General features: G+C 54.0%; 1 protein-coding gene across 2 annotated transcripts in view; it reads left to right on the top strand.

Moving 5' to 3' along the window:
* Positions 1 to 12579: 12579 nt before the first annotated feature.
* GRID1 (glutamate ionotropic receptor delta type subunit 1) overlaps positions 12580 to 26993 on the top strand; it is a 705186-nt gene continuing 690772 nt past the window's right edge. For both annotated transcript variants that reach the window (XM_046026168.1, XM_046026169.1), the window contains exons 1-2: positions 12580 to 12794; positions 14931 to 15086. In XM_046026168.1, the coding sequence (XP_045882124.1) occupies positions 12716 to 12794; positions 14931 to 15086 (235 nt within the window). In that variant the 5' untranslated portion in view covers positions 12580 to 12715. The remainder of the gene's footprint in view (positions 12795 to 14930; positions 15087 to 26993) is intronic.

Genomic DNA, 26993 nt, shown 5'->3' with positions numbered 1-26993 from the left:
TTAGAAACCCAACATTTTTTATGATTAAATATAAAAAATTTTTAAAAATTTCAAATCCATTTTGAGTAAAACAACCATCACAGAACAGCAGAATTGTACATTTACCTGGAACTTTTTGATCTTCCCAAATGGAAACTCTGTATCTATTAGGCAGCTCCCCATCCTCCCTCCCCCCAAACCCAGGGAACCAGCATTCTACTTCTGTCCTATGAATTTGACTCTTCTAGTAAGCTCATTTTTTTAATTTTTATTTTTTTAATTTTTAAAAGATTTTATTTATTTATTTGACAGAGATCACAAGTAAGCAGGGAGACAGGCAGAGAGACAGGAGGAAGCAGGCTCTCCGCAGAGCAGAGAGCCCGATGTGGGGCTCGATCCCAGGACCCTGGGATCATGACCTGAGCTGAAGACAGAGGCTTTAACCCACTGAGCCACCCAGGTGCCCTAGGAAGCTCATTTAAGTGGTATTATATAATGTTTGTCTTTTTGTGACTGGCTTATTCACTTAGCATAATGTCATTAGGGTTCATCCATCCTGTGTGTCAGAGTTTCCCTCCATTTTAAGGCTGAATAATATTCTATTTTATGTATATACCACATTTGGTTTATCCAATTGATGGACACTTGGTGTATAAATTGATGGACACTTGGGTTGTTTCCTCCGTTTGGCTATTGTGAATGCTATGAACATTAATATACAAACATCTCTTTGAGATGATGTTTTCAGTTCTTTTTGTTATATACCCGGAAGTGGAATTCCTGGATCACATGGAAACCTTTTTTTTTTTTAGCTTGTATTTTGCTAAGATTTTTAAAATTAAGATTGATTAATTAATTAATAATTGACATATAGCATTATATTAGTCTCAGGTGTGCAACATAATGGTTCAAAATGATCACAATAAGTCTAGTTAACATCCATCACCACACGTAATTACAAAGTTTTTTCTTGTGTGGCAATTGTATTTTTTTAAAAATTTATTTGAGAGCAAGAACAGAGAAAGACCATGCGAGCAGGGGGAGGGCAGAGGGAGAAAAAGAATCTCCAGCAGACTCCCCACTGAACAGGAGCCCAACAACATGGGGCTCAAACCCACGACCCTGAGATCATGACCTGAGCTGAAATCACAAGTCAGATGCTCAACTGACTGAGCCACAGAGGCGCCCCTGTGGTAATTTCTGTTTTTAATTTTTGAGGACCTGCCATACTATTTTCCAATGTGATGCACCTTTTTACCTTCCCACCAACGACCCACAAAGGTTCTGATTACTTCACATCCTTGCTAACACATGTTATTTTAAAAAATTTTTTTGATCCTACCCGCGGGAGGTGTTATCTCCTTGTGTCTTTGATTTGCATTTCCTTAATGACTAAAGCTGTTGAGCATCTTTTCAGATGCTTATTGGCCATTTGTGTATCTTTGGAGAAATACCTATTTAAGGCCTTTTCCCATTTTCTTTAAAGATTTTATTTATTTATTTGACAGACAGAGATCACAAGTAGGCAGAGAGGAAGGCAGAGAGAGAGGAGGAAGCAGGTTCCCTGCTGAGCAGAGGGCCTGACTCCGGGCTCTATCCAGGACTCTGGGGTCATGACCCGAGCTGAAGGCAGAGGCTTTAACCCACTGAGCCACCCAGGCGCCCCCTTTTCCCATTTTGTAATAGGTTTTTGGTTTTTTGTTGTTGAGTTGTAAAGGGTTTTAAGCCGGATGTCATTCATTATTCGATCTATAGTTTAGAGAGACCTGAGCTTAAAGCTTTTGCAGTAACCAGGGTGAGAAAGTATGAGAGCCAGAACCTCCAGCTGCAGGAGAGACGCTGTGCGCAGTGCTCTTCCCAAAGTCCTGTCTGGGCCTCCTTCCTGCTCTGGATCTTGGGTAGCTTAGGACTCCAGGGACCCAGGTTATTTTCTTGGATTCTGTGTAAAGTATCAGAACAGTGCCTGGATCATAGTAAATGTTAGAGATTATTGTTATGTTCAATGAGACTAGGAGCTGTCTAGCTTCCTACCAACAGCCCAGGTGCCCCCTGCTCTTCCTCTCCAGCTCAAGGCACCTATACGCCTGAGCCAGGGCCCCCCTCACTCCTGCCGCCTACCGCGGGGTGCAGCCAGGCGTGCTCCCCCTGACGCCGGCAGGGGGCAGCATTGCACCACGGCTGCCTCCGGGCGGCGCAGTAGGTCCCACCTGGGAAGCTGGGAGCACGGCCCCCTCTGTCTCTGCACCGCATGCAGGGGAGCGCAGAGACTTCGGTCTCTACCGGCCCGGGCTCCTCTTCCTGCCTGGTGTCCTGCCTCCCCCTCCGCGAGGCTTTTGTCCCCCGCGACGTATTTACTTCTTCCTTTGCCCCTGTGCAACGTGGAGGCGCTCCAGCGTGCTCTTGACTCCGTGGACCATCTCCCATCTGTGAAGTGGGAATAACAGTGCAGTGTCGCAGGGCTTGGCCCAGGCTGGGTCCAGAGAAATGGGCAGGAGATGTTTTAACCTCCACCATGGCTTTCCTTAGGGAGTAGATGGACGGGCATCAGGCCCAGGGTTATCTGGCAAGTGTGACCAATTGAGGGAGAGTGTGGCCAGGAGGCTGGATACATTGGTTTCTGCTTCAGTCTGTGGCTGGCTGTGTGGTCCCCAAGAGAGGGTTGATCTGGACATGAGCACAGGCCACTCTTGAACCTGCACAGCGTCTTTGCTTGTGCTTCCTGGAATGCTCCTCTGCCCATCTTCTAACCCAGCTTATGCTTCTCAGAAGATCTCAGCAGCCTCCTAAGTCTCTCAGGGCCTGGCATCAGATTCCCTTGGCCCCTGCCAGCCCCCAACAGCAGTCCTGTCCCTGCCTGTGCCAGGGACACACCTCACACCAGGACTCCTGTCTGCCCCGCCATGGGGCTTAGTAGTGAACCACAGGAGTGGCCTGGCATGAGTAAAGGAAGGTGTCGGGTGAATGATTCCCATCCCGGAGCCTCAAGGATTCCAGGGGTCTAGCCCTTGGCTGCCTTTCTCCATAATTCCTGAGGGGACTTGAACACTGGTGGAGGGGACTTGAACACTGGTGGAGGGGACCCCTCCCCCCACCATCTATGGTCACACACCTCTAAAGTTCACCTTCTTTAGGAACCTGGGACAGGAAAAGACCTGTCAAAGAGCCACAAACTGGCAAAGAACACTCAGTGACCCCAGTGATCAGGAAATGCTCATTAAAATGACTTTTCACACAGAAAAGACACAACTTTTCACTTGCCAAATGAGCAAACCATTAGAAATTAACAATACCCAGTGTTGTGAAGGTACAGATAAACATTTTCATGAATTGTTCATGGAAATGTAAGTTGGTTTTAAAAAATGGGTTTTGAGGGCAATTTTGGAAATACATATTAAGAGATTTAAATTATGCATAACCTTTCTAGGCATTTATCCTCAAAAATAATTGCATAAAAGCTGGATATATCTGTATAAGTATTTTTACAGTTGCAATGTTTAGAATGGTAAAAGTGGGAAAAAATGTCCAACTGCAAGTGACTGGTTAAATAAAGTATGAAAGATTCGTGAAATAGAACTGCAATCAGCCATTAAAAATCATGTTTTCAGGTGTCTGGGTGGCTCAGTCAGTTACGCATCTGCCTTCGGCTCAGGTCATGATCCCAGGGTCCTGGGATGGAGCAACACATTGGGCTCCTTATTCTGTGGGGAGACTGCTGCTCCCTCTCCGTCTCCCTGCCCACCCCCCTGCTTGACCTCTCTCTCTCTGTCAAGTAAATGAATAAATTCTTAAAAAAAATTCATGTTTTCAGAAAAAAGTTGCATGGTAGGGGGAAGTGCTCATATTAGAATGTTTGTTCACTCATTAATTCATTGATTTAACTAAAATTTATTGAATATCCAGACACGCCAGACATTGTTCTAGATACTGAGAATACAAATATAAACAAGGTAAACTAAGCAAAAATTAAGATTTCCAGTAGTGGTACTTTTGTCTGCTTTTATTAAAAAAAAAATCTGAATAGAAAAAAGCACAGGGGAAAATACCATGATGTCAACAATGGCTATGTTTGGTTCGCAGTATCAGTAATGATTTGTGTTACAAATAACTGGAAACTTCACTGCAGTAGCTCGAGTAGTGGAAAGTTAACTGTCTCGTGTGTCGGAAGCTGGAAAAGCCTACTATTTCAATCTGGTGGTTCTGCCCTCCTGGGTGCGCTGTCAGTCCCACACGTGGCTTCTCAAGATCAGAAGATGGCAGCCTGTGTTCTGGATCTCCCACCCACATCTACCAGGTTGGGGGTGGGGGGCGGGGAGAGCAAAATCTCTCTCCTCTGGAGGCGCTGCGTTTTTATTACCCAGGAGCCGAGCACCAGCCGGTGTTGCATTGGTCAGAAGGAGTCACACCCCTGCCCCTAGCTGAAGGAAGGTGCGGAAGAACACAGAGGTGATGTTACCAGTGACTTAATTTTCTTCTCCGTGTGTTCTGGCATTTTCTAAGTCAAAGCAGACACTAAAACAAGTTTTGCATAGAGAAGAAAAGGGCTCTTTATGTTGTAAGAACTAGGGTGCTGTGGATTGCTGCAGGGGATGCGAGAACAGAGCAAGGCAGCAGCAGCTGGGCCCCTGAGGCCTCTCCCCCCATTCCCATCCTTGACCTTTGGTTTTGGGGCCCCCTCCCGCGAGGGCAGCTCAGAGAACAGGCAGTGCAGTGAAGGTCTGGGGCTGCCCCAGTGAGGGCTGCTGGGTACTGCTAATTGCCTTGCTGGCCTGCCCTAGCTCTCCCCACTTGTCGCTCTTCAGTCTGTGTCTTCCTCTGTGTCTCTCTTACAAAGACCCTTGTGATGGCAGTTAGTGTCCACCCAAACAATCCAGGACAATCTCCTCCCATTGAGTCCTTAACTTAGTCAGACCTGCAAAGACACTTTTTCCAAAGAAGGTCACATTTACAGATTCTGAGGATTAGAATGTGGATACCTTTTCAGCCTATCCCATCTATTCATTCACTGTCCAGACACTTTACTGCTCTGAGCTTCAGTGATCTCATCTGTAGATTGGGGATGAGAAGCACGTTCTCACAAGGGCTGGTGATGATCACCAACCACATAAGCAGAAGGACTGGGCCTCTCTCAGAGCTCTGCCCTGCCCTGCCCCTCTGACCTCAAGGACTGTTCTCATCTCCTAGGGCAGCTTCTCCTCCCCCCTCTTTGATCATCCACCTGTCCTGATCCTGGAGACATTTAAAGAATACCCGGGAGGCATAGACCTGAGGGCCTCTGATCTGCAGACCCTTGTCCCCATCTCTACCTGCTTCTCCTTCTTGCATTGTGGGCGCCCCTCTGTGTAGTGCTGCTGTGCCCAGGCCTGGAATGTGGCAAGTGTTAGACACATAGACACATGCATTCTCCCTTCTTCCCCTGGGAGCCTCCCCCTGGGACTTCTGCACCCTCCTACTCCCTCTCTTGTTTCCCCACCAAAACCCTGGGGCTCTCTATTTTCTCGATGAGTCTCTGGGAAGTTAGGGACCTTGCTCAAGGTGGCACAGCACATTAGCAGTGGATCCAGGACCCGGGCCATCTCCCTGTCTCATCCAGAGTCACACTGGGCAGCCCCTGCTCCAAGCCAAGTCCCCAGGAACATCCCTGGGAGGTAGCACCTTCATCCTTCGGATTTACAGGGTGCTAAATGCGTCATGACAACCAGACTAGGAAAAAATCAATCACAATTTCATTTCATCTCCGGATAAAAGGAGAGGTTTACAGGCCAGAAAACCTCCTCATGGAAATAGGTGTGTCCATAAGCAGGGTGATCTGATCTGCTGGGGGTTGTTTCTAGCAGGATGCCTGGTTGGGGGAAGGACTTATCTGCCAGATGAACCAGGGCTCTAGGCAGATGCATTTTCCCTAATCCCTGCTCTGCAGGGAAAAATGCGGGGCCCAGCTCTGAGAGACAGCAGGCCCAGGTTGGTGGGAACTGCTGGGCTGTACCTGGCTTAGGATAGGATGAGGTGGGATGAGGGTGGGCCTCTCACATTCATTTAACAAAGTGGCTGGGGTCTTCATTGTGTAGCTCCCAGTCTCCAAACCTGTGTGTAGGTTGATACTTGGGGACCCCATCGCAGATGCAGAGCAGGCCAGGACAGGGGTCTAGGGAGCCTCACATCATCTGTGAACACCTGCAGCCCTATCCCTCAGGAGGACGTCTGACTGACACGGCATGTCCTTTGCAGAGCCAGGATTGAAGAGCTTCCTGTGAGCTCCCTGGCAGCCAGGGAGACAAGGGCCTCATTCACACCTCAGTCTTGACTCTCCACTGCAGATCAGTGGCCTTCTGGCTTCCCCAGGATGTCCACTGAAGACACAGTAGTTGACACCTTTCTGGCCATGGAGTCACCCCAGTGTGCTGCTCTGTAGAGATGCTGCTCTGGGAATGAGTGAGACTGGCCTCAGTGTCTCCCACCAGGGCCACTCTGACAATCCACCAACTCCTCCTTCATGTTCCTCTCCCCTCTGCTTTCCTTATATGCTTCTTTCTCTATTCTCCCTCTTGCTGTTTTCTCTGCTTGAAATGTGTACCTTTTTCCTTAACTCAGCTCATGGTCTCAGCCCCACCTGCATGGAGCTCACTGCAGCAGAGTGCAGCAGCAGGAGGAGCCCTGGGCAGTGGCGGGAGGGGTGAGGGGCATCTGTGGATCTCCATGTTCTGGATCTGGAGCCCTGGACAGTAGCTGATGAAAGGATGAGCTTGGCTCGTGGGATGGACAGACAGGCCAGGGGGTTCTTCCATGTTGCTTGGTCCCACCTGAGGAATTGGGAGCTCCCCCAAATATAGAAGAACCAGGGCTCAGGGCCTGGGGAAAGAAGGGGAATGCCTCCCCAGGCCTTGTAGCTGGGAAGCAGGGACTCCAACAGCAACATGGCAGGGGCTTTGTGCTCAGGGAGAGACTCCTTGGCTGGTGGTTTTCACACTTAGACTCTCAGCTGCAGAATGCTTTCCTCACACGTAATGGACAGAGCACCCACAAGCAAGATGTAGGAAGTGGGGTGGGTCTAGAACCCCAGAGGCCCTAAGCCTCCTCTGAGGAAGCTCCTAGATCCGGGCTGTGGACACACACCTGGGGAACCAGTGCTTGGGAGGAGCTTGGGCGTCATGCTGCCCCAAGGCCTGGGACTAAGGTGACAGGTCATAGGGCTCCTTCCTGGGAGCCTGCCTTCCTTCCCTTTGCTCTCCCTTGGCAACAGGTAATGCCTTGGTGCAGACTTTGCCCTGCCTTCTCTGAGCTTCTGAGGGGCCTAAGGAAAGGATGGACCCTGCTGGCCTGCCAGGGGGCCAAGAGGAGCCCTGGGTGTCAGTCTGAGAGTCCCAGATGGGCCTGAGCTGGGGTTTGGTTCTGCTACCCTGCCCTGCCTGGAGAGCCTGGGTCCAGGGACCAGACCTCTATGGTCCAGTTTGTTTTCTTTTGAAAGAAGCAACTTTTCACACAGGAAACTTTTTGGATACCTTGATTTTGGGTAAACTGAGCACACTCATCTTGGCCCCAGTTTCCTGACTGTATAATGGGGATAAAGAGGGGTCCTTACCCTGCAAATATAAGGGGAGGACATACTGTGTGTGGTTTTCTTCTTCCTCACGGGGCAGGGCTCCAGCAAGCTAAGACCTCCCCTACCCTGGCTGCCAGCCATGGGCACCTGCACTGTGCCATCGGCAGTGGGGCAGTGAGGGTACTTGGAAAAGGTGCAGCAGCTGAGTATGGGGGGTCTGGGGCACACCAGTGGGTCCTGCTAGGTGGCTGCACTCTCCCACCCTCAACCTCAGGAAAACCATAGACCAAATGCATAGAAGGCTCAGATAATAAAATGAGAGATGCAAAAGATTGCCAGCTTGGGAAATTGAAAGTAAAAACCCATGAGGCTACCCAAGAGTAAAAATAAAATAAAAAATATGGTAATATAAAAGGAGATCAAATAAAATAAATACAAGCTGAAAAACAGTGAAAATGAGATGAGAGAGGTAGGCAAGAAGGGGCAAGGAAGACAAAGGAGAGATGGACAATTGATACATGATGGGGGGGCCAAAGGCACAAAAGAGGGAAGGGGGGGGGATAAGCAATAAATAAAGGTTTGTTTTTTTTTAAGATTTTTTAAAAATTTATTTACTTGACAGACAGAGATCACAAGTACACAGAGAGAGAGGGGCAAGCAGGCTCCCCGCTGAGCAGAGGGCCTGATGTGGGGCTGAGACCCAGGACCTTCAGATCATGACCTGAGCCGAAAGCAGAGGCTTAACCCACTGAGCCACCCAGGCGCCCAAGGTGTTTTTTTAAAAAAGAAAAACCCAGTGGGTTAAGAGGGACCAGGGGGCAGTGAGGCTTTGTGAGCTCAGAATCCTGACAGAGAGTGGGTTTCCTGGAGTGCATGGGGAGGGCCCAGCCTGGAACTCAGGCTGCAGGGGTCCAAGCCTGGTCCTTTAAGATGCTGGCTGGCCCCACCCCGGGGAGATGACCTCAGGACATGGGTTGGCCCCCTCCTAGTGTACTTGGGAGACCTTGTCTTCTGTGCCAAAGCCTGCAGAGAATGGCCGGGCCTTGGTCTTTCTTGCCAGCAGTAAGCTTCCAGGAGGGCCTAGGCTGAACTGTCCTTGAAACCCCAGGTGAGCTCCATGCTGGAGGGAGAGTGGAAGGCAGTTTTTAAGGTACAGAATCACGTGCCTAGGAGGAAACATGGTTGGGCAGGGGCACCTCTGCGGGGGTTGGGCGGTGGTGGATCTGCACAGAACACGCAGCTTCTCAGGGATTGTGCCAGGGAGAGACACCTGGGAGAGTCAGGATTCCAGCTGGCCCTTCCTTTGTACAGTTGTTAGCTGGGGTGAGAAAGAAGTTGGCTGAGAAGGGAGAGGTCTGCCTTTCTGGAATGACAAAGCTTTAAGTTACGATGATTGTGGCTTCTTAGTGGACCACCGTGGCCTTTCTCTTTGCCTTGACATTTCATCTGTAGCTTCAGCAGTAAACTTTTGCATCCTTCTTTATTTCCTTGCACGCAAAAATGGGAATGCTACCTCACAGGTAAGATGTAGGGTGCCGGGTACAGTGCCCACATGTGGTAAATGGTAAAGAAATGTAGTTAGAATCAGTATAGCAGGAGATATTTTTAGTAAAAGTAGTCACCTCTACTGGCTGAACTCTGTGCAAAAGGATTTTTTTTGGACTCAGTTTTAATTTCTGTGAACACATCCTTGTGTAGTTAGGAGCAAACCAAGAAAACTGAGTCCTGGGTCTGCCAGCAACTGGCCTGGTGCCTTGGGCAAGTCAGTCACTCCTCTCACTGAGCCTCAGTTTTCCTCTCTGTGAAATGGGTATGCATCATATGACCCAAGTTCGCCAATCTATCTTCTTCAGCCAAGTTTTCACAGTAGGGGTGAACTTGCTCATGAAGTAAAGTTGCTTCCTCAGGAGCCTGGTTTTGGGAAGGCAGCTTTTGTAGTTCCAGAGGTTATCAGGGCTTAAAGGGACTGGGCTGGTAGGGATCAATAAGTAATTAAGAGTTTGATGAAAAAAAAAAAAGTTTGATGAGCCTGATAAAGCCCTATAATAGCCAGTGTTCCCGGAACCCAACAATCCCAAACTCGGGTGGCAGGGAAGATTAAAAGTATTGCCTAGAGGTGGGTGTGCACAGGGTCAAGTGATCTCTGGGCCTGCCTCGCAGTTCCAGGAGAAATGTGACCTATGCAGAGTTCCCCTTGTGGCCAGGCAAGCACAACCCAGGCCATTCTAGTCTAGATAGTGCAGGAGTTTGAGCACCAGAAGATGAGCATCAGGGATGGTGAAGGAACCCATGCTGTGGGAAGTAGAGGGGAAGGGGGTACCTAGGACAGGAGGGGAGAGTGCCCAGGGCCAACAGCTTCCAGAGGATTCCAACTGGAGTCACAACCCCCAGGTCCCAAACCAGAGGGACCTTATCATCATCCAAACTAAAAACTGGTAGAAGTCTCTTCAAAACTGTATGGGTTGGGGGTGCCTGGGTGGCTCAGTTGTTAAGCATCTGCCTTCAGCTCAGGTCCTGATCCCACGGTCCTGGGATTGAGCCCCGCATCAGGCTCCCTGCTCAGCAGGAAGCCTGCTTCTCCCTCTCCCCCTGCATGTGTTCCCTCTCTCGCTGTCTCTCTCTCTGTCAAATAAGTAAATCAAATCTTAAAAAACAAAACAAAACAAAACTGTATGGGTTGGTAGGTTGTTTTCTTAATATTTTAGGGGGGGCTCTTGAGGATTGTCCTGCTGCAATCATGCTAGCTCAGCCTTAGCACAAGATACATCAAGAAAACTTCTAACTAAGTTAGAAACATCACATATTTTACCAACACACTGCGGAGGCCCAAACAAGTGAGTTTGGTGGTCCCTAACCCTATGACTCTTGACCTCAGATTTGAGCCCCTATTGGAGATCACACCCACTATCTTTACAAGGTAGAGGCAGTCCCATAGGAACCAAATTGTTACATTAAAAAAAAAATCTACCCTTTGTTTCTCTTCTTTCTATAACTTTTTGGTCAATGAATGGTAGGATTTTGAGAGAATGAGGATGGGGAGAGGTGTTGGAGAGACTGGGAGGCATGTTTTATAACTCAAGGCCCTAAAGATAAATTTTCTTGGCGAAGTGCATTTATGTGGGCACTATACCCAGCTCCCAAGCCCAGTCTCCTGCAGGCATAGTCATTCTTCTCTCCTTGCCCAGGGGCCCCTCCACCTGGAAGCCACCTTGCCTGCTCAAGTGGCTCCCTGCTTGTTCTCCAACCCAGCTTCTCCTCTCCACCAGGCTGCCCCCCACCCCCAGGTGAATCAGCCCCATCAGCCACTGCAAGTGTTGCCTCATTGCTCTCCAAGCTTGTACTTGGCCCTCTCTGCACAGCCACCTCCCCCACCTTTCCAAAGTAACATTTGTCAATGACTCCTCCGTGGTTGGCAGCTTGAGACACACACACGCATGCACACACACACTAAATTCATTATCTTCCTGCCTTGGCTGGATAACCAGCGTTAAATGCCTGAAGGCCTCTATTCCTTCTCCCTTGGCAACCCCACTAAGCTTTTAGAATTGTCACCTCCTCCAGGAAGCCATCTCTGGCTCTTCCTCCCATGCTTGGCCAAGCGCATGCATGGCTCATTCAGGGTCCTCGCCACATCTTCTAATGATCTGTTTAGGTGTCCACCTCTCCCACTGCGCAGGGAGTTCCAGGCAAGGTCTGTTGCTAAGCCTCTCCAAGTCCCTCAAGCCCAGCGCAAGGAATAGCAGGAACCTTTCCGCGGGCGGACTACAGCCAAGGGATGTTCCCAGGCTTTCTAGAGAGGCCCCTTACACGAGGCTCTGCCAGGCGCGCCCAGACCGAGCTTCCGCGGAATCGGGGTCCCGGAAGGCTCAGCTGCGTCCCCGAAATCTTGAATATGCCACGTGGATCCCAGTCCGTCTGGGACTTGGGGGTGCGGGAGCTGCGCGTCCGGCTTGCCACCTCCTCCCAGGCTTGAGCCGACCGGTTAAAGCTTTATCTGGTGGTGGCCGGCCGGAGGCATTCGCCAGGCAGCGGAGAGACCTCGGTTCGGCGCTGGCCGCCAGGAGCGGGCTCTCCGCCCGGGCTCGCGCGTGAAAGCTCCGTGCAGAGTGGGAGTCTGAGTACGCCGGCCGCTTGGAAGGCTCCTCACGTCCAGGCGCCGCGGTCACGGCTGCGCCGGTTTCCGGCCATGAATTAGGCTTCAGAGTCCGAGCCTCCTGCCCGACTCCCGGCTGAACGCGGGGGATGGGCGCCTGCCGAGGTCCGCACGGCTAGCTAGGGTTCGAGCCGCGGCCCAGGTTCTGCTCCGCGACGCTTGGCCGCGTCCGGTCCCCTTTGGCTCCCCTTGCATCCCGGCTCCTGGCTCAGCGCCCCGCTCCGTCTCTCTCTCGGCTACCCCTAGTGCGGCTCAGCTAGGGGCTCTCTGCCCGAGGCTGGGTGCATGGCACGAGACGCTCGGCGGCTGAGGTCGGCTGGCGCTCCGGGATCCCCCGAGGGCAGTCGGTGGCCGACCCTTCTCCATCCTCCCGCCCCCGGAGAACGGTGGGCACAAGACCCAGGGCCGCCAAGTGTCTGCGCACCGCAGATTCGGCTGGTCCCCGCTGCCATGCCGGCCCCCGAGTGTGCGCCGGACCCGGAGCGCCGAGTACCGGGCGCCCCCTCCGAGCAGCGAGCGGGCTAGCGCCGCGCGGCGAGGCTGAGGCTCCGCAGTCACGTGGCCGAGAGGAGGGCGGAGGGGAGGGAGGCGGGCAGGGAGGGGAGGGGGAGCGGAGCCGAGGGGGAGGGGGAGGGGAGGGGGCGTCCTCCGCAGTTCGCTCCTCACCGGGGCTCAGACACACAGCCAGCCCGGAGCCGCCGCGCCGGCCCGGCCGCCGCCGTCACCGCCTCCGAAGCCGCCCAAGCCGCGGGAAGCGCCGCCGCTGCCGCCGCGGGCCGCCCCCGCCTCACCGGCCTCGGCTCGGGCTGCCAGCGCCGCCGCAGCCGCCACCGGAGCGGGAGCGGGAGCCCGACCGCGCTGGGCTGGGCTGGGCTGGGCTGGGGCGGGCGCAGGGCGCAGGGGTGGGCGCGCGGGAGAAGACGCACGGGCGGGCTCGGCTCTCCCGGGGAGCGGCCCGGGACTGCACCCGGACCGGCGCCTCCCCGCTCCGCGCTGCCCTCGGCCTCGCCCCGGGCCCGGGCGGATGAGCCGCGCGCCCGGGGGACATGGAAGCGCTGACGCTGTGGCTTCTCCCCTGGATATGCCAGTGCGTGTCGGTGCGGGCCGACTCCATCATCCACATCGGTGAGCGCGGCGGGCGGTCGGGCCGAGGCCCCAACGGCGTGGGGGGTGCGCGGCGTCCAAACTTGGCGGTTCCCCGGGCCGAGGGGCTCGGCGGGCGGTGCTCCCCCGAAGGGCCGCGCCGCGCCGCCCCGCGGAGGAGCTGTGCATGGGCCGCGCCGCGCTCCCGCGGGCTCTTCGCCGCTCCCCGGGGCTCCAATCCCTGCGGCCTTTGCCGACACTTAGGGCCGCGGCTGCGGGGAACCCGGGGCCGGACGCGCGTCCAGACCCGCGCCCCTGGCTGGGCCGTCGGCGTGCTCCGAGCAGCGGTGGGTAGGGGGCGGACACAACCCTGGGTCTCGCCAAGTTGGCAGGGCAGGATCAAAGAGGCCCGACCGGAACCGTGTGTGAATGTGGGTGGGTGGGTGTTGTCAGCGTGTATCACTGTGTGTGCGCCTGGCACCGTGTTGGTGTCACTGCGAGAGGGCGTTGGGATGTGTGTGTCCATCTGAGCCTGTGTTGGTGTGTGCACGACTGTCAGCCTGTTAGAGTGGACACAGTGTCTGCCTGTTTCCCCGGTGTGTTTGTGTATCTCTCGGTATATGTGTGGGTGTTTGTGTATCTGGTTGTGGCGACTGCAGCCCAATCTTGGACAGTCCCAGAGTTTCCCGTGGTCCAAGTCTTGGGGGCCGGCAGACGGTCCAGGTGGTGGGAGCCGGGGGAAGAAGCGTGGGCGGCGGGGGGTGGGGAGGAGTGTGTGTGCGCGCGCTGAGCGGGAAGAGATGGATGGAGGGAGAGAACCGGGAGAGAAGATGAGATAGAGGAGAGGGGGAGGGGGCGCCCGGAGGGGGAGCGTGTGGGAGTTAGTGGCAACAGGGGAGGAATCCCAGGAAGTTAGGCCGGGTTGGGGGGCCTGCGAGCAGTTGCTTTGGGGGAGCCCCTCTGCAGTCGCCTTTCCGGAAGTTGGGAAAGACCAGGGAGCACAGAGAAACTGGGGGTTGGGAGGTGTGAGAAGGCAGGGATGATGGGACAGGCAGGGTGGGGGGGAGGGAGTTGGGGGTGGAGAGTGGTGGTGAGGGACTAGGTCTGGACTTGGTGAGCTGCAACCCCCACCCCCACCCCCACCCCCACCCCGCCGGGGCCGGCCGCCAAACCTGCTTCCCACTCGGGGGGAGGGGGGCTCGGGTCTCGCGGTCAGCATTGCGGCTCTGGGTGTAACGTGGAACCCGGGCCTCCCTCCTCCCGCCTGGTCCTGAGCTCCGGGGATCATCGGGCCCAGCCCTGGGACCGTGGGGACCCTCGGGGCCTGGCGAGGGTGGGGGAGGACTCTTGAGTTGCCCAGGCTGCAGGACCAGGCTCTGGCGAATCGGACCGATCTCAGCTGGAAGCGCAGAGACGGCCAAGGCCGTGCTAAGGCGCGTAAAGGGCCAGCCGGAGGCTGCCCTGGAGATGTTCGCGGTTCTAGAAGGCCCTTTCAGGAGCGGTATCCTATGAGCTCCTCAGCACTGCTGGGTCTGAAGACAAGGGGTCTAGGGTCCAGTTTCCTTTCCTACCACATACACACAGGAAGAAGAAGCGGGGAGGATGGAGAGCAGGAGGTGATGCTTAGGGAGCCAGGCTGGGACTGACCTGCCCGCAGGTGCAGCAAACTCACTGGGACCTGCATGCTCAGCTTCTCTCAAAGGGAGAATCTCAGAGCAGAAGGAAGTCATCATTCCATTCTGGGATTGGGGATGGGGACATTGCCCTGCAGGGGAACTTTCTGGCTCCTGCGATGGGATTTATGGGGCGGTATCAGGGCATTTGGGTGCTGCTTGAGGCCACCCATCTTGGCTCAGTTCGTTGTGTGTTGGTATGGCCCGGACACGAGGTAGCTTGGTTGCAAAACACGTGTGTGACCTGGCAGCATGTGCAATGTGCATGAGTAACTCATGTAAACTGTGTGCACAAGTGCGCTGTGTGTGCGGAACACATTCCTGTTCTGGTTGGTCTAAGAAAACCGTAAACTAGCCTGTGAAGCTGAAACCCCGGTCTGAAACTCCCACCAGACAACCAGCTAACCTGCCAACACCGAGACCTGAGGGCCAAGACTAGGGTGGGGGTGGGGTGGGGAGGGAGCGCTCCTCTTTCGGCCAGGTCTTGACCCCTCCTCTCCTGCAGGTGCCATCTTCGAGGAGAACGCGGCCAAGGACGACAGGGTGTTCCAGCTGGCTGTATCCGACCTGAGCCTCAACGATGACATCCTGCAGAGTGAGAAGATCACCTACTCCATCAAGGTCATCGAGGCCAACAACCCGTTCCAGGCGGTGCAGGAAGGTGAGCGGCCGAGGCGCCCAAGGGTAACAGGGCCGCCCTCTGCCAGGCGGCGTGGAGACCCACGGAGTTGCGACGGGTTCGGCCGCCCGGAGCCCCCTGTGCGTTGGGGCAGCCGTGGTGCCACGCTTGGTGCACGCGTCCTCTCCGACCCACCAAGCGGTGGCGCCGGGAGTGCTCTGCGCCTGGGAGCCCGAGCCTCGCTTGTGAGCGCCGCGAGCTAGGCTCCTTGCGGGGCGAGTCGCGGGCTGGATTGGTTCTCTTCTAGCTCGGTGGGTGCCTGTGTGCGCCCCGCGCTGCCCGCGCAGGCATGTGTGACTCAGGGCCGTCTTTGTTTCTCGAGTGTTTGTGGGTGGGCGTGTCTGCGTGCCGGGTACCTGCGTCGGTGCACCGCCGCGACCTCGAAGGTCTGGGTCCCTCCTCATCCCCAAGCGAGAAGTGCCTGGCGCGTGAGCCCGCGGTCTCCCCTCTTCACAGCACAACCCGATACGCCCGGCATTTCTCGCCCCGCGGCCAGTCAGTGCCTCGGCCCCGCGTGTCTGTGCTGTGCTCCTCCTCCCGGCTTGGAGGAGCTGGTTTCTCTCTCGCTGTCCCTGCCGCGGGCAGAGGCGCTGTCGCCTGGGCCGGAGGTGGGCGCTGTTTGACCAGGAAAGGAGAGGAGCTGGGCCAGTCCGGCTTCGGGGAATCGTAGTCCGAGCCTGCGCCAGCCGCCGCCTCCGCCTCCGCTCCAGTCCGGGAGGTCGGTCGGACCCACCGGCGGGGGCAACAGGTGCGCAGCGCGAGCGTTCGCTGCCACGGCAGCTTCTTTCCCCCTTTGTCTCTTTTCCTCTTCCGTGTCACCTGGCTCAAGGCTGGGTTCTGGAACCCGAGTTCCTCCCGCATACTGCCAGCCGCCTTCCTGGTCAGGCTTAGGGCTCTTTCCACACTCCGGGCATCTGCCTAGCCCAGGTATATTTTCCTCTCCTCTGCCTTGCTCCCCACATTCCTGGGTTGACTCACAGGCCCTTGCCCCAGAGTGTGAGGGTAGGGGGCCCAGCTGGTGGCAGGGGATGCAGGGATTCCTCCCATGAGGGACTGACAGGACAGTGGGTATTGGGAGGAAGTGGGCAGGTTCAGGGTTCCAGGCCAGCTCCCCCATGTCCCACCCCCATTCCCCTAACCATTGAGTGCAGAGCTCTTCTGCTGCCTTTGGGTTATATGCTGGCTGCTGGGTTCCTGGGTACCTGCAAGGGTAGGATGGTTCAGTGAAGACTCTGCTCTGTGTCCAGAAGGTCAAAGCTTTTTCTGGGGAGAACTTTGTGCTAGAAGGAGATCTTTGGGAGTCTCCTTTTCTTGGATGCAGCAGAGGAGGGGAAGGCCCACCTGTGAGCTCTGAAGGCCCAAGGATGTCTTGGGGTGGGAGTACAGACCTGGAGTTCTGAGTATGTTTTTGGAGTAGCTGCTAGAGGGGTGAGGCTGGTATTGCCTATCATGGGGTTTGGTGCTTCTAGCCTCGGCAGATTCCGTTGTCCGATATCCACTGAGGTATGGGGAATCCCCGAACTTTGGTGTCTGAGTGGCCTACCAGCAGTCCCTGCCCCCACATGACCCACCCCAGGACTTCTTTTCTGTGTGCCCCCCTCACACCTCCTTGCAGGTGCTTGGTGTGGGCTCCAGCCATGGAGAGTGGGGCCTTCCTTAGGCAGGAATGATACTACCTGGGATGGGAATGGGGGGGGGGCGTGACACAGACTTATCCCCTTACATGTCACAATTTTTACAGTGCCTTCTGCTCCCTTGACACTGTTTCCATACATTTGTCTCTGTGGTCAGTCATTCTTTGTGCTTGGGAGTTGAGGACACAGGTGGACACATGTGTTTCTTGCTTTCAGGTGCTCACATCGTGGTGGAGATCCTGCCTGTGTTTTCCACCTGCCGTTTCCGCTCTTCCACGTCCCCTGTTGACATACTTTGTGTCCTTTGAATTCCCCTCTGCCCTGTGGAGTACTCCATGCTCATTCATGATGCCTAACCCCGCGCCCCCTCCCCCAATCAGCAGGTCCCCAGGGAGTGAAGATAATGCTCTTGCCCAGGGTTACAATCTTAGGCAGGTAACACACATCGGCCAACCAGGCAGCTGGACTCTGCAGGGCCTGGAGCATGGGGTCTGGAGAGGTCAACGCTGTTAAAAGGAGCAGCTGTTATATAGCTTTAGACGATTTTTCCATTTGGGAATGAAAATCCCAATGTTATAGGTGTGCGTTTTTTTTTTTTTTTTTTGAGAGGAGCCCCAAATCTGCACAATCTAACTGTTGTCAACTAATCGAGCTATTTAAAAACACAGTACAAGCCAAATGAAACCCACCTGTGGGCCATTCAACCTTCAGGCCCCAGTGCACCTGTGTCCTGGAGCAACAGGGCTCCATACAGGGGCTTTTTCTGGTTGACAGCTTGCTTTTCTGGGTCTCAGTTTCTCTATTTTTATGATTGGAAAAAGGTCTCAGGCTGAAGGGATGGCAGGCTGACTGTCTCAAAGGGTGTGAGAGGGAGTATGTGTATCCATCCAGAAGTAGGGAGTTGGATTCTGGTGACTGAGGGACATCTGATGCCATCCAGGTAGAAGGATCCTGACCAGGTGTTGCTGGGCTTCCTGCTGCTCGGGGTGTGTGTGCTGGTTAAGGCTGGTACGTGCTTTCAACTGATGAGCTGCGTGGGCAGAAATCAATATGGTTATCCTGTGACCTTGCACGACCCTTGGATGTCTACAAGGGACAGTAGCAGCCAGCCCCTCGAGGGCCTCATGGATAGCAGAGCAGTGCTCAGAGGCTCCTTCTCCCTAGCCTGGGGCTCAGCTGGGCAGCAGCTCTCTGCATGTCCTTCCTTCTGTGCTCTGGGATGCTGTCATTCCTGTGGCATGGTCCTGCTTGGTGGGTATCTTCTCTCTCTCCTGGGCTTGGGCAGTCATTGCACCTGGCCGTGGGTGGTAAGTTTGGGTGGGAAAGGAAAGGACTTCTTGGTGGAGAGCAAATATGGATGGAGGACAAAGGCACACTGAGGTTCAGTCTCCATTGTGGACTGGACAAGCTCCCCATGGACCCCCAGTGGGTTTGGGATTGAGGTGATGCCGTTCCCACTTTGGCCCAAGTGACAGGACCATACAGGGACAAAGCTTGGTTGCTGGAGCCCAAGCAACCAGGTTCACATTCGTCTTGCCTCATGTGTAGTGTGGTTCCAGGGGGGCGTCCTAGCTCTGCTTTGAACTTCTGTTCATGTATCTGTTAAAAGGGACCAAACATATAGTACCAGGCAAGTGGGGTTCTCGTGAGGATTAAATGAGATCAGACATGTGTAAATTGTCTGCAGAAGGCCTGTGGTAGGTGTTTGGTAAACATGAATTCCCTCTTTGTCCCTTGACCCAACTGTGAATCCGTCAGCTTCTCTTGAGGCTGGTGATATTTTCAGTGGCATCGTTTCTTAAACTGGTGAATTCCTTGAGAGCAGACTCTCACTGACCTTTTCATTTTCAGCGTTTTGCTAAACTCGCCCCCCCATTATAAAAGAAATGCATCGCTACAGTGAGCATGAATCAATTAAAAAATGTAGAAAAGGAAAAGGCTATGCATGCTCATTATATAAAATATGGAAGGTACAGAAAAGCATCACGAGGCAGAAGAGAAATTGTTCAGAATTTCAGTTAGTTCCTTCTAGTCTTTTTTTCACTCACTGTATTTTGTATATTTTGTAAGTGCTGAGAGCTCCCATTCTGTTCAGCTGGATAGCCTGTTTTTTTTTTTTTTTTCTTCATTTAGCATCTTACTGGCTTTTTCTGAAATTGTTGCAAAGTATGTGTAAACGCTACTCTTAGCGGCTGCATGTATTTTATGATATTCAAGATAACTTATTTTTAAATGGAATCATTTACATGCTGAGATATGCTTAAGTGTCACTGAAGAGAATAAGAGACTCTGCTTCGATTCAGTTTCTTCAGGATGATTTTGTACAAGTTCCCGACAAACCACCTTTGGAGACACTTGGTCAGTTGATGTAAAAGAATGGGTCGCATTTAATAAAATGCGTTTGATGAGGATTTAAAGTTAGCAAGCGCCGACACCAGAGTGATATTTAAAATGTTGTGTCTTGGAATTAGTTGGCAAAGTCCATCTTAACAGTCAGTGACAATTTTGCTTCTGGGTACCAGGAGAAATACTAATTTGTCAAATAAAAAAATTTCATATTGTTCTAAAGTGTTTGCTGAAGGGGAAGATTATATAAATGTGTAAATGCATAAAAGAACCAGCCGAACAGGAGTCTTCTCTGTCCACAGTGTTATCTTGTACTGTAAGTAAAAGACTTGGGTTATTGGTTATACTGTAGACATATCTGTCATAGAGTGGAAAGATAACAGTTTAGGGAAGAGGAAGGAAAAAGAAACATGTGAGACAATATTCCTTTTAGTTACAATAAGCACAAAAGTGTTTTAGGAAGACAGGGTAAAAATTACACAAGTATAGCTTGGTGTTTGTAGACTAAAACAATGAGAGAGTGAAGTCAAATGAAAATAAAACACAGTGAGCTTGTTGGTGCCTATCTGATGGTCCCTCCTGGGGTCACCCTGCCCCTCATGTGCCTGCTGATATCTGCGCATTCTGCTAGAAGGTCTCCATTGGAGCTTTGATGCCTCTGGAATCTTCCTTGGCTTCCATTCAGAAGGATGTGGCCAGTGAGGCCGAATCTTTTTTTTTTTTTTTAAGATTTTATTTATTTATTTGACAGAGAGAGATTACAAGTAGGCAGAGAGGCAGGCAGAGAGAGTGAGAGGGAAGCAGGCTCCCTGCTGAGCAGAGAGCCCAATGTGAGACTCGATCCCAGGACCCTGAGATCATGACCTGAGCCGAAGGCAGCGGCCTAAACCACTGAGCCACCCAGGCGCCCCCGAGGCCGAATCTTTTATACCAGCTGGGAGATTCCCTTCTGTCCAGGAGGGGCTCTATTGGTTCTCCTGATGTGATGTTAGTGACACTGAAAAGATGCCTGTAGGCCCATGCCATCCTTCCCATCCACTCGGCTGTATTAATTTTCCCCGGGAGCTGAAAAGCATTTTGCCACAAATTTAGCTGGTTGGAAACAGAGATTTATCATCTCACAATTCTGCAGGTCAGAAGCCTGATACAGGTCTCTCTGGACTAAAAGCCAGGTGTCAGCGGTGCTGATTCCTTCTGAAGGCTCTAGGAGAGGATCCATTCTCTTGCCTTTTCAGTTTCCAGAGGCTTTCTACCCTCCGCAGCTCCTGGACCCTTTCCTCTGTCTTCTGCCAGGGTTGGTGGATGGGGTCCCTCTCAGGGCGTAACCCCGATCTCGCCTCTGTCCTCCCATCTCCTTCTCCGTCTCTGACTTTTCGTCCTCCTTCTCTGCAGGACCGTTGTAATTTCACTGGGCCCACCTGGATAATCCGGGATCGCCTCTCTACCTTACAGTTAGCTGATGAGCAACCTTAATTCCCTCTGCAGCCTTAATTCTCTGACACAAAGCCTAACACGGCCAAAGTTGCAGCGATTAGGATGCGGGCATCCTCGAGGGTGCGTTGGCACACCTGTCAGTGCCTGTCACTGCCAGCGCACATTGTCCCCTCTTCCCCATCTTCCCCATCAGTCCCCATGGTGGTCTGCTCTCCTGTGGACTGGGTGGCCTCGCCTCGTCTTTGCCAGACCCACTGGAGACACGTGGGACATATGGCTGTGTGTCCACATCTCCCAAGCTCACTCTGTGAGCCTGTGGGCCTCCGCAGACTTACCTGTGCTCTTCGGTGAGGCATCGGCATCCTTCGCTGGGCCTGAAAACTGCTGGTGACTAGGAGGTTCCCAGAGGAATCTGCTTTCTGCAAAGGCAGACTGTAAGGCCCATGCACCTACCACCACCTGTACCTCCTTTTCTGTCTGGGCAGATTCTCCAGACTCTCCCCACTCCTCCCATCATCTGCTGTGCCCAACTAGAGCCCCAGCCAGGGCCTTAGCAGAGTCTGTCTTTCTTGGCTGCTGCATGGCACTCTTCCTGGCCTCATGGGGGCTGCTGTTAGCAAGGTTTCATGCTGGAATATGGCTGTGGCTGCAGGCGGGTATCACTCCTCCCTAGAAGGAGGCTGGGGGCAGGGAACCATCTAGTCCCCCCCTCTGGATTGCTCACTAGTCTGTGAGCCGTAAATAAAGGAGTGGCTGCCCTCCTCCCTCAGCTGGGTTCCCAGACTCCAGCACTCTACTTCATTCTAGGCTCATTCCTGGGTGTGCAAACATGTGCACGCACACACACATATACACACTCGCTTTATAGATTGTACTCCTGCTGCACCCATATCCTCATGTTTGGGGTTCTAGAGGCTTCCTTTTAGTATCCCTGCAGCCATGGCTTTACCCCCCAGATTGGGAGGTTGGACTTAATGGGCAGTGAATAGATGGGCACTTGTCAGGTGTGTGGGTAGGAGGCACGTGGGTCCTCGCGAGACACCTGTCCTCCTGCTGCCTCCAAGCTGCTGCAATTCCCTTTCCTGGTGACCTGGGAACTTTGACAACCTTCCTATCTGGAGCAGCATGTTGGGGCCATTTCTCCAGGTTTCTTGTGGAGGATAGCTAAGACTGTCCCTGGAACCCAGAGCTGTATCTTATAAGGGCAGATAGATTCTTTCCAAATTCTCGTAGTTGTGAGGTCAAAAATCCCCTTGCTTTGTAGCTGTCTTGCTTCTTTACCTGGACTTTTTGCTGCTAGAACATGCTGTCACCTAAAAACTTGGAACATTTAGTGTGTATTGCTTATTTCTAAACCACTTAGAGCCCAGTCTGATGCCTGGATGGGAGTCTTTTTTTAGACTTGGCTACCCAGGTCCCTGCCTCCTGGTTTTGTTTTGTAGTTCCCTTGTATCAGCTAGGAAGGCTAGATTATGCTGTAGTAACAAACAATCCCAACATTTCGGTGGCTTAACATGACAACAATTTATCTCCTGCTCATGTTGCACGTCCATCAGTGGTCACTGTGGAGTTTGGCTCATGGTGGCCACTCAGCTTGAATATTGCCAGTTGCTATGCCACATTGAAAGAGAGCTCTGGGGGTCTCAGCCTTGAGGGGACACGTGTCACTTCTGGCTACAGTTTATTGGCCAAAACCAGTCATGTGGTTCCAGCTAGTCTTAAGTGGTCCAAGAAGCACAGTCCTACTATGTGCCCAAAGGAGGGACAACTAGAAATATTTGGTGAATGACAGAAATACTTATTCATGTCAAAACAGTCCTCCCATTTCCTTGATGACTCCTTAAAGCAACAACAAAGAAACAAAAAGCCCAGAACACTTTTGGGTACTGGATCCTGGTTGGGCCAAAGCTGTGGCTCCCATTACTTCTCCTCTGCCCACTCATTTACTTGTCCCTCTGTTCTGGACAGCTCTGGGCTTTGGTGTGTATGGGGGAAATCAGGAACCCTGGGTTCCCAGCCCCTACTGGACTCTGAAAAGAGAGCCAGTCTTGTGTCTACCAACCTTGTCCTCTGTGAGCTATGGATGGGATAGGCTCAGCCTCAGAAGACTTGGGCTAACTGCTTCCTAAGTGGTCAGGTGAAGTTGGTCATGGCCGGGCCCACCCCAGGGAGCTCCTGCAGCCAGACTTCAGCAGTCAGTGCTGCCTGTGGCTTCGGCCGCGCTCCCTGTGGTGCTGTTCCTCTCACAGAATCCCCCTGCCTCTGTCCCAGGCCCCCTTCATCCAGTCTTCCCCCATGGCAGCGGCTCTCTCTCGCTACATCTTTGGGCTAGGGCAGAGACTCATCGCTGGCATTGGCTGACCTGCGACAGCCCCTTTCTCTGGGGTCTGGCCTTCCTGATAGGCATGGGACCCAGGAAGGCAGCTGGGTCTGTGCCCAGTATCCCATCAGCTGGGTTCTCTAAAGACCTTCCTTCCAACCTATGAACACTCAGTCTTCTGGCCGATGGCCATGGGCTGGGAAGAGAAAGACCCATGATTCTCCCTTCTGGGCCTGAAGCACAGGCAGGATAGCTGGGTGGTGATTAGATGGCCTGTTTCTATTTGTTTCTGGGTCCATGCTGTGGGCGAGCCAGGCTCCCAGGGGGTGAAGCCAGGCACTGCCCACTGGGGTCCCAGGGTGGTCCTTAGCCCAGGCTGCAACCCCTCCTGCAGCCAGACCCTGGCCAGTGATGTCTCCTGCACACCAGTCCTTCGCTGGTCACAGGCTGTGGCAGCCAGACGCACTGCCCCTGAGCCTGTTTCTGGCCAGTGCTCAGCCTGGCCCTCCTCCTCCTCCACATGGGAATGGATGTGCTGCTCAGAAGCCAAGGTGGGGGCAGAAGGAGCCTTGTGCTTTCACTCATGGACTGAGGCTCTTGTCCCTGCTCTGCGGTTTGATGCCGGGCAGGTTACTTCAGTGTCCTCAACTGGCAGATGGGAATGACAATAGAGAAGACAGCTTGAGGGTCAGTTGAGGAAACGCCCAAGCAGAGAGGTGGGGATGGTGGTTCTGTTGGCAACCTGAGTGGTCCCAAGGGGCTCTTGGCTCCCTTCCACTTCCTGCAGCTCTTGGGGTTCAGTCTGGCCTTTCTGGGTGTCCCAGAAGGGCAGGGAAATAGATTGGTGTTGACCACATGGCCCCCGTGGAGGCTAGCTGGAGCCATCTATGTGGGCCGGAGCTGGGGGACCCTGCAGACTGTCGTCACACACGATTGTATCTAGCTGTAGCCTCGCTGTTCGGAGCGCACAGAGTGGCCAGAATCCAGCCTGCCTGGCCCAGCCTGCTTGCTCTGTGTGGGTGGAAAGGGGTCAGGCAGGTCCAGGTTCAAACCCCAGCTCTGTGACTGATCAGCTGTGTGGTCTTGAATGGTCACTTGCCCTCTCTGAGCCTCCGTTTCAACGTCTGTGAAGTGGGGCTTCCTTGGCATTGTGTTGCTAGGTCTAGAGAGGTGATGTGTGCCTGGCAGGAAGGAGGCTTTCTGCCAGCCGTGGCCCGTGGGGTGCCCAGCAGAGGTCTGCTCAGCCTTGTGCTGGGGTTAAGTGTGTGGGGGGTGCACACTGGATACTCAGTAGGAGTTTGTTTTCCCTGTGTCCTGGCCACCATTTGTTCTGTCCTCCTGGACCCCTGCCAAGGGTACATGGCACCCCTTGGTTTCTGGGCCTACCTGGGTGCTAACAACCCCCCTTTCAGGGCAGAGACGTGGGCCTTGCTGGCTGGACACCATCCCTGTTCCCGCCGTGGCTGAAGCTTCTGGCTTAGCCAGTCCGTTTGCTGACCCCACATGGCCCGAACCCCTGCAGACCTGTCCTTGGCCTGGTCTGGCCTGCCAGGCTGTCTCCTTCCCATGAATTCTTCCTGCTCAGTCTTGAGGGCTTACCTCGCCTGTGCTCCCGGACTGGGGCAGGAGGCTTTCTTCTGTCCTTTCGTTTGAGGGCCCAGAGGCACAGCAAGAAAGGGAGGGCCATTTTCTAGGCCCTGATCTAGGCTCCCTGTGTTTGTCTTGGCAGTATCCATTTAGGGGCTGGTGCCAGGAGCTGAGGTGACCCTGACTTAGCTCAGAGCTAGGTTCTGCCGCCTTCCTTGTTGTGGCTGCGACATCAGATGCTGCTTCTTCTCAGTCCCCGTTGGCTCCCAGGGCACCTGCCCTCACTTGCCTCTCCTCAGGGTTCTTGTGGTCCAAACAACCCTGTGGGCCCCCCTGCGGCCTGTAGGCTGCCAGCCTGAGGGTACGTCTCTCCAAGTCACTGAGCCCCCAGCTGGAGCCTCAGCTCAGGGCTGGCTCGGGGCTTCTCCTGTGTGCCTGATGAAGGCTCCCAAGGGCTGGCCCATGGCACTGCGTGGCTCACAGCGCTGAGCTGGGGCTGCATAGGGAGCCTCCAGCCAGTGTTCTTCCAGGGACAGGCAGGCCCAGAGGCCTTGCTTTGGGTGGAGGGCAGTGCCGATGAGGTCCTCGGGCATTGCATGGAATCTAGGCAGAGCCCCCCGCCCTGTGTATGCACATGCGTGTGCAAGGGGTATGTGTGTATATGCAAGTGTGTGCATGTGTGGGTGAGTGTGAACACATACACATGTGTATATGCAGATGTGTGCATGTAAGGATACATGCACAAGTGAGTGTGTGAGTACGTGTGTGTGTGTGTGTTGCAGACCCCACGCTGCCTGGGCATGATCTGTGGAGAGAGCCAGTGGTTCCAGCTGCTGCCTGAAGCCTCTCTAGTCCCAGCCCTCTTTGACACCCTCCTGGCTTTCCTGCAGGTCTTGATTTAGATGCGGCATCCCTGGGGGGGTGCTCCTAGAGCCCTGAGGAGGAAGGCCCTGCCACATGTCCCCACAGTCCTGTGTTTGGGGCTGTCTCCTGGAGATGCTGGGCTGTGGGGGAGGGACTAGGTTTCTTTCATACCCTGTTATAACCTCAGCTTTAAGACAGGGACATTCATGGGGAATGTTCAACAAATATTATTTCCCCCTCCCTGTTGGGGGACGTTCCTGGATGCAGATATGGGGTCCTGTCCCTGGGCCCCTTGGAGATTACCCAGTGGATGGTCATTGTGGTTGTGGCCACTTGACTTGGCTAAGGTCAGGAGGAGGCTGTGGGTAGCAGGCCGTGCCCTTCCCCATCTTTGGCATCCATTGTGGCACCTTGGCACTATATCAGAGGTGTGAGGGTGGAAGCCAGCCCACCTGCATAGCCCAGGGAGTGGCCCTCCTGGGGTCCTAGCCATGTGGGTCAGCAGATAGCAGAGGGTTCTAGTATCCAGAGCTGGCGGGGGGAGGGGGGGCACATAAAGCCAAGGCCAGGAAAGGTCTGGAGGTGTTGGGAACTGCCTGGACTCCTCATCCCCCGCCAGCCCCAAGATTCATCTACTGAAACCTTTCCCCCCAGTGTGATGGTATTTGGAAGTAGAGTTTTTGGGAGGTGATTAGGTTGAGATGAGATCTTGAGGGTGGGGCCTCATGGTGCGATCAGGTGTAAGAAGAAACCAGAGAACTTGCTCTCTCTCCCTCTCTTCCACATGAGGATAAAGCAAGAAAGCGGCCATCTAAAAGCCAGAAAGAGGGCTCTGTTACCAAGAGCTGAATCTGCCAGCCCCTCGGACGTCCTAGCCTCCAGAGTGCTAGAAATCAATGTCTGCTGTTAGAGCTGCCCAGTCTGTGGGACTTCGTTAGGGCAGCCCAAGCGGACAGCCCAAGGACTGGCCCAACTCCCGCCCCTCCCGGGGCCTCATGGCCTCAGGGCCACATATGTCAGATGACGTCTGTACTTCTGAGGCCCCTGATTCTGATCTGGGACTGTCCTTTGTGCTGAGCTGAGGCTTTCTGCACCCCACAGTCCTTGAAGTGTTGAAAGACAGCCACTGCCCCCCCCCCGAAGATGTCCAGCTGCACATCCTAGAGCCTGGTGATTTCCCACCTGCTTCTCTTTTGGACATACCCACTTATCACCGTCCTTCTTATCACACGGCATCCCTGAGGTGCCTCCACAGAGCTGGCCACCTTCAGCGTTCCTCCCTGCAAAATGGGGACAATGGCACTTCCCGTCACAGGCTGTCTTAAGGACCAAGTGAAATAACTACCATTGAGAACTTAGCTGTGCCGGGCACTGCGCAGGTGCTCAGCAAACAGGAGCCATTGGCACGGTCCTCACGCTGTCTGCCCTGCACAGAGGGAGAGGGACAGTCACTGTTTGCTCCGGAGGCTCTGCTGGTTTGAATGGATGCGAGTGGATGGAGGCCGTCGGCACTGCCTCCTGCCAGGGCTCTGGGTGAACCTTTGGTTCCCCAGCCCCAGGGCTTTTGCCCAGGAAAGGGTAACACATCAGAGACCCCCACCTGGAGCTTGTGCACTTGGCTACTGATCCCAGCGCGCCACTTTCAACCGACTCAAGTCCAGTTTGCTCAGAGCCTTGTGAGTTTCACTCATGTTTCCCAAGGAT

This window comes from Meles meles, chromosome 13 (genome assembly GCF_922984935.1).
Source record: "Meles meles chromosome 13, mMelMel3.1 paternal haplotype, whole genome shotgun sequence".
NCBI lineage: Eukaryota > Metazoa > Chordata > Mammalia > Carnivora > Mustelidae > Meles > Meles meles.
The sequence above is the reverse complement of the archived record's forward strand: the minus strand, read 5'-3'. Positions and strand labels throughout refer to the sequence as shown.